The 13,738-nt window shown below is 37.6% G+C and overlaps 1 protein-coding gene across 1 annotated transcript; it reads right to left on the bottom strand.

The window, feature by feature from the left end:
• LOC109716372 lies at positions 4,902-13,285 on the bottom strand. Its single transcript, XM_020241776.1, has 6 exons — positions 12,837-13,285; positions 11,795-12,025; positions 10,724-10,879; positions 7,782-8,098; positions 6,696-7,398; positions 4,902-5,721 (listed from the first exon to the last, which is right to left on the bottom strand). The coding sequence occupies exons 1-6, from the start codon at positions 13,000-13,002 to the stop codon at positions 5,177-5,179; spliced, it is 2,118 nt and encodes a 705-aa protein (XP_020097365.1). The 5' UTR covers positions 13,003-13,285; the 3' UTR covers positions 4,902-5,176.

Raw genomic sequence — 13,738 nt, 5'->3', positions numbered from 1 at the left:
TCCCTACCACCCTCTCTCCTCCCCTACTCGTATAAATTCTCTCTCTCTCTCTCTCTCTCCCTCACTCAAATAAATCGCTTCACACATAAACATCCTAACACAAGCACCCCCCCCAACCCCACACAAAAAAAAGAAAAGAAAAGGTAAAATAGCATGGCTCTCAACATGACAAAGCTTTTGTTCACCCTAATGCTATTGTCCCTGCTTGTAACAAGCTCCATGGGCTCCGACGAAGATGACGACAATGCGGAGAAGCCGTACCAATGCTTCTGCCCGTGCTTCAAGGACGGCTGCATGCTGCACAAACTCGGCACCAAGGAGGAGTGCGCGAAGAGATGCGATACGGATTGTCGTAACGCCGGCTACGACGGCCAGCCTTACTCTGGATTTTATTGCGAGGATTAGTTAATTAGCTATTTCTCTTCTCCTTCTCCTTCTTCTTCTTCTTCTTCCACTTAAAACTTTTTGTTTTGTTTCTGTTTTTGTTCTTTTAATGATGGTTGTGAACTTTTGATCATATTGTTGCATGAACGTACGTACGTAGCTTGCATGGATAGCTACGTACGTACGTAGGTATACGTAGTTTTTTTTTTTCTTTTCTTTTCTTTTCTTTTTTCCCTTTTTTGCTTAGGAGATTGTTCTCCTACATGTTAGGAACCATTATGTATTAAGTGGAAGTTTCTCGAACCTTTTGGAATAGAATTTAAGTAATTTTACTAAATCCGATCAAACATTGTCACCAGAACCTATTATAAAAGTTCTACTATTTTGAAACAATTATTTTATTTATTTAGTTGGATTAAAAGCTTCTAGGCATTTCAATCAAAAGAAAATGATAATTGAAATTCAATATATTTGAGGAGAGTGTGGCTAAATTGTGGGGTTTGTTAATCCGTGTATTTTAAATTTATCATAATATTCTCGCATGATATGATCTTAATATTAATATGTGCCATAGTAAATTTATTTTGTTATCGCATGAATGAGAAACATATATAGAGAGGGGGAGTATGTTAGCGTAATACTATATATTAAAACTTATATATAAAACTTATATTACATGTAGACTATTTTAATTCGACTATCAAATTTTTAAATTTTGATTTTAGTATCCTAACTTTTAATTTGTTTCATTCAATTAATTTGATAGCTCTTCGGATATAAAATTTAATCTATTACCTACTTAATAATTAAATTTATAGTTACGTAAATTATATGAAATATACTAATTAAATCCGTAAAGATAAACGATAGATTCAACTTTTAATGTTACAGAGTTACATATTGGCTCAAATTAATCAAATAAATTAAAAAGTCATGTTAGTAATATCAACATATATCTTTATTCTTTAATGATTAGATAGTCAAATCTAAATTGATGATAGTTAAGATAAAATTTTTACATTTTTACCAAACTTCGTTTACTATTTGTGATCTTGAATAGCTTCTGGTCTTATATAATATCTTAAAACTTATTTGGATAATATAAATAGTTTATTCGATATATTTACTTTATTTACTAAAAAATAATATTTAGTATATAGGAAGTATGATCAAGTCACTTGAAAAGTATACTAATCTCTAAAGTTTTCTTGAAATAAGATAAATCATCTGGCAAATGACATACATAATTCTAATAAATTGTGGCAGCCATGATCTTGTGAGGATCAAAAATCAACTGATCCTAGCTAGCTTATCAGTCCTACACTACAACAGAATTAGGTTATAGGGACACATTTTTGGGACACTTTTGAGTAAGTGTCCCATTTATGTTAAAACTTAAAAAAATATCTACTAATACCTAAATATAAAGCCCAATCCAACCAAAAATAAAAGATTATTCTACTCAACCCACCACACCCAGTCCATTTGGCCCGATTACAAACAGAAAAGAAAAAAAAAAAGAAAAATCAATTACCATCTTTTCTTCTCTCTTCACTCAATTCACTGAAATTCTAGACAAAGAGTCTTTCCTGTCGTCCTCCTCCGCCACCGCAGCCAACGAGATAGAGTTTCGGCGGTTACTAAATGCTTAAATAAGTGTTGGTAAATTAGCAGCACTCTTTTAGGTTATAGCGACACTTTTTAACTGTCACTATATACCTAACGACCCCACATATAGCAACACTTTTTAAAAGTATCGGTAATTTTAGCTAGCAGCATTTTTTTGACATGTAGCTATATTTAAAAGTGTCGCTATAGACCGTTTTTATTATAGTGCTAAGTTTACAATGATTTAATAATATAAAAACATGTGAGCTCACTTATATTTGCACACCATAAATACTCTTTAAATTGTTACATACATTTCTCTTTCCAAAAAACAAAGAAGAAGAAATTGTTACACACATCCTGGGAAACAACCAGACGATCCAAGCCCACGCAATCTTATGAACCTTACGCTCTGTTTGCATGTTTAAAAAAAAAAAAAAAGAAACAGAGAAAGAAAGTGAGTTTACACAAAAGTAATTTTTTCTCAATTCAAGCTAAATTATATTTTTGGTTCTCAAACTTTATTTTGTTGTAGTTTCTGTCTTAAATTTTCTAAATTATTGTAATTAAATTTCACAATTTAGTTTAGCTAATTAATTAAATAGATATTGCTAATATGGAGGTAATATGACATATCATAGGGCTTTTACAACAATAGAATTAGATCGTAAAACTTAATAATAAATATAATTTGTCTAGAAAATATTATTTTTTTAAGATAAAAATCTTTTTATTTTATTTTATTATTTTTGGGGGGATTTTTTAAACGAAGCGTCGTTAATTAACTCACGTTTTCATTCACCAACACGCCCTGATCTCGACCTTTTCCTCCCCCGGCGCGAAATCCAAAGCCAAGAGGCACCGCAGCGTCACGTCCACGTCGCGCCTCAAGAACCCTAGCAACTCCACGCTCCCCCTCACCTCCGTGTAGCTCGCGATCACCTCCTCCGACTCCGCCTCTCCGTCGCCTGCCACGGCCACCGCCGCGGAGGCGCTCGCCGTCGAGCTCCGCCGCGCCCCCACCTCGCCCCCGGGCGCGGACGCCGCACCCACCGACCTCGCCCCCGCGCCGCCGTAGAATCGCGTGACCGCGCCGTCGAATCGAAGCGGGGCGACGTTGGGGTTCGAGACCGAGACGGCGACGGTGAGGAGCCGGCCGTGGGCGGAGATCTCGGCGGAGTCCATGGCGAGGACGGGGTCCTTGAGCTTGAAGAGGGTGAGCGCGAGGACGAGCGCGGCGGCGCCGAGGAGCACGGCGGCGGCGGCGGAGCAGCCGCAGCAGAGGAGGAGGGCGCGGTGCCTGCGGAGGTACGGCCGCCGCGCCGCAGCCTCCTCGTCGGGGACGACGATGGCGGAGGAGTCGGGGTGGGGTTGGGGTTTCTCTGCCATTGTTGCGGGAGAGTGCTAGATAGGTGTTTGTTGAATTGCCTCTACGGTGGTGAAGTATGTGTGTGTTTATATCATTATGACATTATATGTACGTCGTTAACGGAGTTTGTACGATTTATTTATCTTTGTTTATTTATTTATTTATCTTTAAGAATAGCTTGGTTTGTTGACTGAGGAGTTTTACGAGTATGGAACACGGTCTAAGAAATGTTCAATTGCATATAATATTTATTAGTTTTGAGATTTTGCAAAAGTAGGTTATTATTTTAGATTTTACAAATCCAGAAAAGTAGGTTATTATTTTAGATTTTACAAATTCGGTCTGGATTTTTAGAAAATTGACCTCCTCTATCGCCTGCCCGAACGGAGGTCATGAGGTCGTGTTCGAGAAAGTGCTCTCCGCCTGTGAGACTGAGGACGAAGACGCGCTCATCTCAAAGGCGCGAAAAAGATACAGAGAATAAAAAAAATAATACAAAGATATTTTTTTTCTTTAAAACCTATTATATATCGTCGCTATTACATGAAGGGTCAAAAATTAGGAAAAAAAAAGGAAAGAAGAAGAAGGTTGCACTCTTAAAATAAATTGTACTATTTCATAAAAAAATTATACTGTTTGAGACGAAAGTTGTATCTTTTGAAATAAAAATTATACTATTTGAAACAAAAATTATACTTTTTCAACAAAAATTAATATATTTTTTAAAAAATTGCACTCTCTTTTCATAGCGACCACCCTCGTTGTACTATACCTTTTATGGCAACTACCCTCGCCACCTCAAGCCTCTCCACCGCGTGCATCGTGTCGGACCTTTTATGGCAACTACCCTCGCCACCTCAAGCCTCTCCACTGCGTGCATCGTGTCGGGGTGCCGAAATTGGCACATCAGAGCACCGAAATCCAAAGACGACCCACCTCCCTTGCGCGAGGCTCCCCCTATTCCCACGCGGCAGCGCTTGCGGTGCCGTGGCCGGGGCGCCGCTCCACCCTGGCGCTGGTGGCCCAGAGCGCGTTGTCGGCAGAGGGTTTTAGTATCACAATATGCACTCACAGAAGAGCTTGCATAGGTTCAATCCAGATGCAATGCCAGGGAATCAAGAAGCCCACAACAAAACCAAGATCTCAAAAACAAACAATAACAAGAAGAACAACCACTCAAAGAAGGAAACCACCCAACTGGGTCTTTAAATTCATCATTAAAAAACACACCCAAGTTTTTAGAAAGAAAAGAAGAAGAAGAAGAAGAGGAGACCCTCCTACCGCATTGTGCCAAGATCTCAAGAACCCACCCAAAAGTCTGCACCCAAAGCAACTGTGCCCAAAGCAACTGTGGGTAGAACAAAGCCAAAATCAAACTTGAGCAGTTTCCTTTTGTTTTTTTTCCTTCTTTTCTTTTCTTTCCTTTTTTTTTTTATTTTTTAGTATCCCAAAGAGATCACGAGGCCCCCTCAAAAACCAGAATTGGAGAATACGGCCAGTGCGAAAAAAAAAAAAAAAAAAAAAAAGCAGAGAAAAGAAGTGAGAGAAAGAGAGCTGTGCAAGGGAATTAAAAGCGCAGATACACAAATTACAAAACAACAGCTTTTGCAAGTAATAATACACAAAGCCCACCAAATCAACCCACTAATTCCATCCATTGAGAATACCCCTCCCTCTCATCAAACCAATTGTCAGGCTACTGCATATCCTCTCACCTGATGAATACAAATCTTGACCTAGGTTTAACCTCAACCAATGTACATACTTCAGACCAATTCATCCAGCTGCTTTGACGTCTAAATTGCAGGCTTGCCATCAAACTCTTCTGTTCTTTGCCCTGCTCCACTCGCCGCCATAATTTGTCCCAAACCCAAATGAAGGCGCCGTTAGCTTCGCTTTCCTCAGCTTCTGCTGATTCTCATAACTCCTTTCCATGCGTTCATGTAATAACATCAAATTCGAAGGCCTAACAGAATCACTGCATAGCTGTCGCATATTAAGCGTTTGATCCTTTTCCAACTTGAGAGGGGATGAATTTCCTTCGATGGGCGATGACGACCACCTAACGGGGCCTCTACCAGAATTATTCGTTGGACCAAAGTCATTTTTCCGATTGCTTAGCTTATGCTTCGGGGACAGGAGGAATGTGCTTCTAATAGAATCGTGGGATGGCGATGCAAGGGATGAAGTCTCTGATTTATCAAATGAAGACAACGGTTTACGAGCCTTCATGGTCTTCTCTGAAGGTGTTTTGGGCCATTTTATTCCCCCACCGTCATGCTTTTGAGATTTTGTGCTGTTGGAGCAGTTAGCCATCTCCCATAGTATGTCGGCAGCATGTAGGGCTCTTGGGGAATTTCCTATTTCACAAACAATATATGATTATGGAAGTTAACAGAGAGAAAGAAAGAAGGGGGGAAGTTCTCACTAAGTGCAAAACAATTAAGCAGCAGATGAAATTAATGCTAGCACTTGGAAACAGAAATGCATATGAAGAGATGAATTAAAGTAACTACTGTAAGAAGGTGAAGAATACCTTGTTTCAGGGCCACATAATAATGGCTTATCATGTAGCGCATTTCAATTTAACAAGCTGGTAAAAGCCCATATTACTCGTGGGTACAGAATTACAAGGGTAAATTGCACTACTAGTCCCTGAACTTTGATTCAAGTTTCATTTTGGTCCTCAAACTTTTGATTTCGACATTCGAGACCTTGAACTTTTAATAAGGTTTCAATCCAGTCCCTAACTTTTAACATTGTTTCATTCTAGTCCTTAGATTAAATTTCTGTTAACATCTAGTTCATCTCTTTGCTTGTACACTATGAATTCACCCTTTTCTTCATTCATCTCACATTTTTCAATTCAAAGGACTTAATATTTGTAACTCAGTTGGCAGTAGGGTTAGTATATATTATGCAAGGATTGCTATGCCACAGGCATGAGGCATGCCGGAGGGCACGCCAGGCACGGGCAACATGAGCTTATTGACACAAGCGGCATGAGCCAGCTGTGCCAGACCATGCCAACTGACACTGCAATCCTTAATATTATGAAAAGTAGTCATAAATACATGGTACATAGATGTCCAGATATTTATCTTCTAACGGCATATATATTGAAGGACTAAAGTAAAACTCTTTTCAGAGTTTAGCGACCACTAAGGTCAAACCTTAAAGTTAACAGGACCAAAATGAAACTTGGCTGAAAGTTTGGGGCGTAGTGGTACAATTTACCCAAATTATAACTTGTTGAAGTGAATAAAGAAAAAATGGTATCATTTTTTCACACCATCATATTCATCGCATTGTTTCTGAAGTTAGTATGCATTACCTGGTAAAATCTTTGCGGCAGGTAAAGGCCACATACTCTGCTGAGAGACACCAACAACACTTTCAGAAGGACAAGAACTATTACAAGAGCAATCATGTTTGCTTTCTGCTAGCTGCTCTTTCTTGACAGCTCCAAAGTAGTTATTTTGCATAGTACGTTTTACAAGATCCGATGGATCATCCTCCTGAACATTCAAACTTACTTCCAACTTCAATGATCCGAGGAAAGAATTCACATTATCGCAAGATTTCAATTGGCTATTTGAACAGTCTCCATCCATTAAATTATTACTATCTGAAAGAAATGCTTCTGGAAATGCTATTTTTTGACGAGCTGAAGAATCTTCGCCCTGTTCTAGTTTTTTAAAATCCAACTCTGAGAAACTACTTTGATCCTCCCTGATTGATAAGGAATTGCTTCCTATTCTAATCCATCTCCCCTGTGAGCAACTCCTTGTCAGTGCCAATTTACCAGCATCAAGACTAGGTTTGTGGGCTCCACCATGACAGTATGACCAAGGAAATGGTGGCAAGCTAGCACCATTAGAAGTTGTATTATTCGTGGTTGATTGAAATGGAGATGAGTTCGAGCTTAAGCTTGATAGAAGAGAATCCAAATTCTGGTGTGGTGGAAGTGCTAAACGATCTAGAACATGTGCAGGCTGATAAAGATCAGAGTTACTGAAGTTCACTTGTGGAGAATCCTGAATTGCAAAGCAATTTGACAAAGTTGAGAAATTTATTCATATAAGAAAAGGAGACTTTTACAGATATACTCCTGCAAAATCATCTCCTTATACTTATATCCCTGTTAAAATTTGAAATGTCATATACAACTTTCAAAAGTGCAACTTCACACAAAAATGCCCTTAAATTGAAGAACCATCCAATTCACGGGGAAATTTGGTTTGTAAGAAAAGGTTTCTAAAGAGGGGACCTTTTGCAAGTACAAAGGTGTATATGTAAGAAGATATGTTTGTAAATGGCATGTATAGAAAATTGGACTGCAAGGATAAATAGATAATTTTGCAAGGGTATATATGAAAATATCTGTAAAAAAAAAAATTGAAATAAACGTCAAACTTACCTTTCTGGAGGATATTTTTTCATTACTATCTTTCTCCCTGTTATCCCAGTCCGGCATGTTACCCAAGGATGCATTAGGGCTAAAAAGGCATGCCACGTCTTTACTGTTGCAAGGGCTATCTACTTCACCAGGAAGAGAGAGGATAGACCAAACCTTCCTAACAGATACCAAAATATTCTCATTGATATTCACCGCTCGTTTTCCTTTATCGAGACACATACGAGAATATCTATAACTGCCATCAAGAAGTTTACCCAATGAAAGGTCCTCCATATTTTTTGTAATGTCATTGAGGTCTGCCTTGAAATTACACATTCCTAAATAACATGTCAAAGAAACATAAGTGCTGCATCATTGCAAATAGCACATATTGTATTAAACTTAGTGAGCAAAGACATCCTTTATATTGAAAGGGTTATAAAATAATCAAACATATGATATCCCTTAATAATAAAAATATTATCGGATGGGACTGAAGAGGAAAGAAAATAAGTCGCCAGATTCGGTTTTCTCCTTGATAATTTGTCACCATGGCAGGACTAAGATAGGGACATGGGATACAATAAAGGGCACCTACCCTCAACATTGTGTGCATGAGGAGCTAAAGTTATTAATAAAATACTATGTGCAGGAAAATAGCTTAGGATTTAGTTAAACGAGGCCATCCTCCCTGAAGAAAAGAAACCAAAGAAGGCATCTGATCCCTTAAAGAGGTGGAATACGTGTTTGGGAGTGGCCGACCCATAGTGGAGTCAAATATATAAAGAAGAAAGAGAACATCAAAAAGTGGAAAAACTGCAGTTCAGCAAAACAAAAATATCAACTGAAAACCCCAAAGTGGAAAATCAAATGATCAAGAAGTAATTAATCAAGAAAAGCAACAATGCTAACCTAACTAGTAGAATACTAAGCGACCTATCAATCAAAATGTCATAAAAATGAAAAATGTGATAAAACAATAATATCAAGAGAGAGCAACAACTGGGAACGAAAAACTTTGAAGTATATCGACCTGGTGGCTGGAAAATATAGAAATTTTTAGCTTCTGCTATAAAAAGTGGAAAAGGAGCAAAAATATATGGAGATCTCCTCAATTATAGGCAGTTTTAAAATACTACGGATTTTCTCTTTTTTTGATTTACACCACTTCAACTATGTTTATATTTGAGTAATTTTCGCCAGTGGAAATTGGAATTCTAGTAGAATTTATGATTCATTAGCTGTCAGTTGTTAACAGTTAATGGAATGGACACAATAAGCTAAAAAGTGATTCTGTCAAGTTGTGTTTGATAGTTAATCCAACCAAGTTGAGGCTATTTGACTTGATCCTAAAAAACAAATATTTCCTACATTGAAATTTTGATTTTCAAGGAGTCCTTAGATATATCTTGTTCTCAACCTGTTTCACAGCTAAATGTTTTATAAGCTCTTTTCAATTCAAGGCAGCAACGTATAGGGTAAGGGAAGAGCTAAAGAGACTTTATATTTAAAGGGCTTTCAGTCCATAGGTTAGGCAATTGCTTTAGTCCAAATCCCCATCTCACTCCAGGAGGGAAGATTATCTAACACTTTACACTTAAAAAAGATAAGGAAAAAGAACATTCATTTCTTTCGAATCTTCATGATTGCAGGCTAAATTGTTTCATTTCAATCATTGCCCTCTTTTCGCTTCAGTCATGTTGTTATACAACAGCAGGAGCTAATTTCATAAAATAGCAAAACTGGATAAGAAAGATATTGTTAAATTAAATGAAACAACCATTGTTTTCCAAAAACTTAAGCTACTAGAGAACAGTGTATTTAATATTTATATAATCAACACTCTCTCTCACGTTTGGGTTCGAGGCTTTTTAATAGGCCCAAGATATGGACTTGAATTAAACGGAAAAATATTAATTATGCTAGGAGCTTGGTGGGAATTAATTCAAGACCTCTTGCTCTGATATTATGTTAAATTGAATAAAACAACCGTTGTCCTCCAAAAGTTTAAGCTACCAGATGGCGGAGTTTTTAATATTTATATATTCAACAGATATATCACTACTATACAGACTTAAGCGTAAAAAATGAAGGTCCAAATATAAATATATAGGCGAAAACTAGCAAATGATATTAAATACATATAAACATAGCACATTGGAGTATATAGTATCATACTTAATTCAGTAACCTTAATTGATGAGCCTATCCATCCAGAAGATAGAGGGCACAAAACATATATTTCTTGCGTGTAGATCATAAAAAATAATAATAATAATAATTAATAAGGTTAATTGCACCATAGGTCCCCAACCTTTACCCTATAGTTCATTTGATCCCCAATCTTTTATTTTTTGTAATCAGATCGTTAATCTTTAGAATTAATCGCACTAATGGTCCCTAACCTTTTCCCATTTTTTTCACTTTGGTCCCTAACGTCTCCTCTTGTATGCATGCCAGTCGTGTCAAACCCAATCTCATCACCCTCAATGTCCTCCTATGCACCTAGGACCACCTCAACCTTGCACACAATGCCCACTTCATCCAACATCCTCGACGTCGCGCCATGAGTGCTATCAAACTCTTTTAGAGACTAGAAAAAGTCGGTGCTAAGATTGACTGAGGCTACCGGATTATGATCGGCAAGGCATTATTGGGGTTGGTGTGGCTTATTTTATTGAAATTAATGTGATTTGGATGGTTGGGACCTAATTGAAACAAAATATAAATGTTAGGAAATCTAATAGCCAAAAGAAAAGGTTAGGGACCCGAAGTGAAACAATGGATAAAGGTTTGGAACTAATGGTGCAATTAAACCCCCCAAAAAAAATTACAAACAATAACTGCTAAATTGATTTAGGCATTAACACACAAAATAGCATTATACCAAAAACAGGAGCATTACTAAGAGAAAATAAATAAAAAAAGATAATACATAGTAAGGATTGTATATTGTTGCATACCAAGAACACCATTTCCTCCAAAAGGGGAATCGCAATTAGCCAAACCACTCTTCGATGCAAAACAATCATATTTAGCTCTGACACTAGTTCTAAAATTCCTTTTATCAGCTCTCTTGCCATCAAGACCACGCTTCTGTTTCAGCAACCGCGATTTCTCTGAATATAATTAGATGAGGTTCATTTAATCGAGTAAAACATTTACCTTCTATACCAGGCTATCGAATAATGCTTGAAAGAACATAAGTATTTCAAAGCTATTAAAAGCAGATGTCTTCAACATGCATTTAATTCTTTGATGTGGAATATATTGTTTACCTAAAATAACTAGAGCCACCTAAATAATTTTTAATAGGACAGAGCCTAATCTCATAGACCAAAACGATGGCTGCAGAAACTGATCTAATCATGTCAACCTTATAGTTGTACAAACAGAATGGCAAAGTGCAAACTTCGTCATGCTTTTAGACCATTCATAGTATGACCAATAACCATATATTGGTTGTTATCTGCACAATAATGATAAAAACAGGCAGCGAACAGTATAAATGTGCAATAGTGAACTAACAGCTTAAAAGTGCCAAAACCTACTAAACAGTGCCCCTAAAATTATATGCATCACACACACCAAGATACAGCTCCTTCATTGTCAAATATAGATGAAACACAGATTTTAATGAAAGGAATATTACTTTGGTTCCATATTTTGGTAAAGAGAGAGCGTTACTCAAATAACAACCCAAAGAAGGATAATAGTTCATAAATAAAGTAGCATCACACCAAAACATTCTTGATTGGATTATGTACGAACTTGATTAGTTGAAAGCTTGAAATCAGCTACAAAGAACTGCACACATGGAATTTTAGAAGTACTACAAGTAAGAAGATGCCTATGACTCGACCAGTAAAATGAAGAACACTGCACTAGCAAAGTATGGCAATACAAATCTAGATAAGAAGCAACTGTGAGCTTCTTAATATGCATGCAAATAATGGAATAATGGATTTTTTATTGAAACAGATACACATGTAAAGTGTGTGCAATTATAAATGGTAAGACGGGTTTTTTTATACCAGAAGACATGCGATGAATCCAATCAGGTCCAGGTTCCTTAGAGGTAGTCTCATCATCATGTGTTCCAGCATTAAGAGAATTTCCTGCCTGATGATCTATTCTTGGTCTCTTAGAACATGTGAAGCTGCTCAGCCTTTTCACAGATTTCTTGTTCGGCACATTACCATCATGCTTGGGAAGCGATAGGACGACTGTATCCACTTCCCGAAGATAATCATTCTTACCATTACCTTCACAATTGAAATTCAGAGTCACATTCTTGTGCATATAGATGTTGGATGTATGTTTATTTGTCTAGAATCTAAACTTAATTCAAATTAAATGCTCTTCGCACATCTATTAGAAATACGATCAACTCTTAATTTATCTACGAAGCAAGAATTTCCGAACACATAAGGTGAACATAAAGAACTTTATCAGTAGATAGGTCCTAGGTAGATATCATTTCTTAATAGAAGGACGGAATTAAGGATATCAAGTGCAAAAAACAAGCACATCGATACATATACAGGATTGACTTCATCAAAGAAAAGCACGAAACTCCAAATCAAGAAATTAGTGCAATGTTCAAAGTCTTCAGCTGCAAAGGGTTCAGGTCATGAGAGAAGACACCTCGTTCAAAAACATGTTACAGTATAGAACAGCTTCTACAAATCCCTGCTGAAGCCTACCTTCGAGGATCAGAACTAGGTAAGTGACATTTCTGAAAGTGTGATTAGAAGCTATAATCCATTTCTATAATAAAACGAAATAGGCAAAGTGATAGTCACTATTAATCATAGAATATCAGAAAAATCTTATTATGAGAACAAGGAAAGGCTGTGCAATAAAACCCTAAATCTTTGTCCAAATTGATCTTTTCTTCAACCATATTGTTACGCAAAGCGCCATAAACCTACAAAACCTAATATATGTGACACAGCGAATCCCTCTCCCTTCATCATATAAATTTACCCATTTATCAACACCCATCAAAGAATACGCCCAATACACCACATCAAAATTTGAAACTTCAACCTTCCACAGGGAGGAAAACCATACCGCCGTAAGACCGACCGCAGCCGGACTCCTTATGCCGTCCAAAACCCGGCGCATCTACGCCATCGGTGCCCCTCTCCTCGGCCTTCCCCTCCCGAACGAACCCGTCTCCGGGAAGTATCTTGGAGACGACGAGATTCGTCGGAAGCGGCAACTCCACCGCATCCATCCACCACCTACAACACCGCTCCCCAAACCCTAGGAAACCCTAGAACGGCGCTACGATCTCTCCCGATCTGGAGCGATTACCTTCGCGCGACCGAGCGAACCCCACCCAACACGATCGTCCCTTCGAAATCGATCGATCGGACACCATTAATCTCCGCACCATCGAGGAGATCGCGGAGGAGGAAACCCTAGAGAGAGATTTTTACAAGGGGGCGGCGGAGAGAGAGATAGTGAGAGAGAGAGATGGGAGAGGAAATAGGGTGGGGATTTTTAGGGCAAGGAGCGGAGGAGAAAGAGGAGAAAGGTATTTATAGTTTTCGGGAAAAGCCAAAACCGAGCCCTCGCGATGGAATATTCCGGCTAACCTGCGCCGGTTCGGGGACAAACATTTCTTCGGTGTAGCGAACGCTCACCCCCTAAATTTCAAACTTTTTATTTATTTAAAAAAATTTAAAAATTTAAATTTAAAAACTTTTAAACTAATTATTGTTTTAGTTTGTAGACACCCCCCAAAAAAAAACAAAATAATTTTATGCAACTGGTTCGTCCATTCATTTTGAATTACAAACTCAATGGTCTTTCACCTATCTCGCATTTTAAATAATAATAAGTGGTAAAAGAAAGAGGTTAAAGTACTCTAAAATATTTTTAAAAATTTAAAATATATCAAAATGTATGATACAATTACCTCCTTGGCTTTTTTTATTATTATTATTTTTAATTGAGACTCTTTTTTA

Source organism: Ananas comosus, linkage group 10, assembly GCF_001540865.1.
Source record: "Ananas comosus cultivar F153 linkage group 10, ASM154086v1, whole genome shotgun sequence".
NCBI classification, from domain to species: domain Eukaryota; kingdom Viridiplantae; phylum Streptophyta; class Magnoliopsida; order Poales; family Bromeliaceae; genus Ananas; species Ananas comosus.
This window is presented reverse-complemented; position numbering and strand designations above follow the sequence as displayed.

Excerpts from the sequence above, each read along its gene's own strand:
- LOC109716372 (XM_020241776.1), bottom strand. The coding sequence starts at position 13,002 with ATGGATGCGGTGGAGTTGCCGCTTCCGACGAATCTCGTCGTCTCCAAG. Across the intron at positions 7,399-7,781 it reads AAAAAATATCCTCCAGAAAG|GATTCTCCACAAGTGAACTT; the intron begins GTAAGTTTGACG and ends TTTGCAATTCAG. Across the intron at positions 5,722-6,695 it reads TGCCGCAAAGATTTTACCAG|GAAATTCCCCAAGAGCCCTA; the intron begins GTAATGCATACT and ends TTTGTGAAATAG.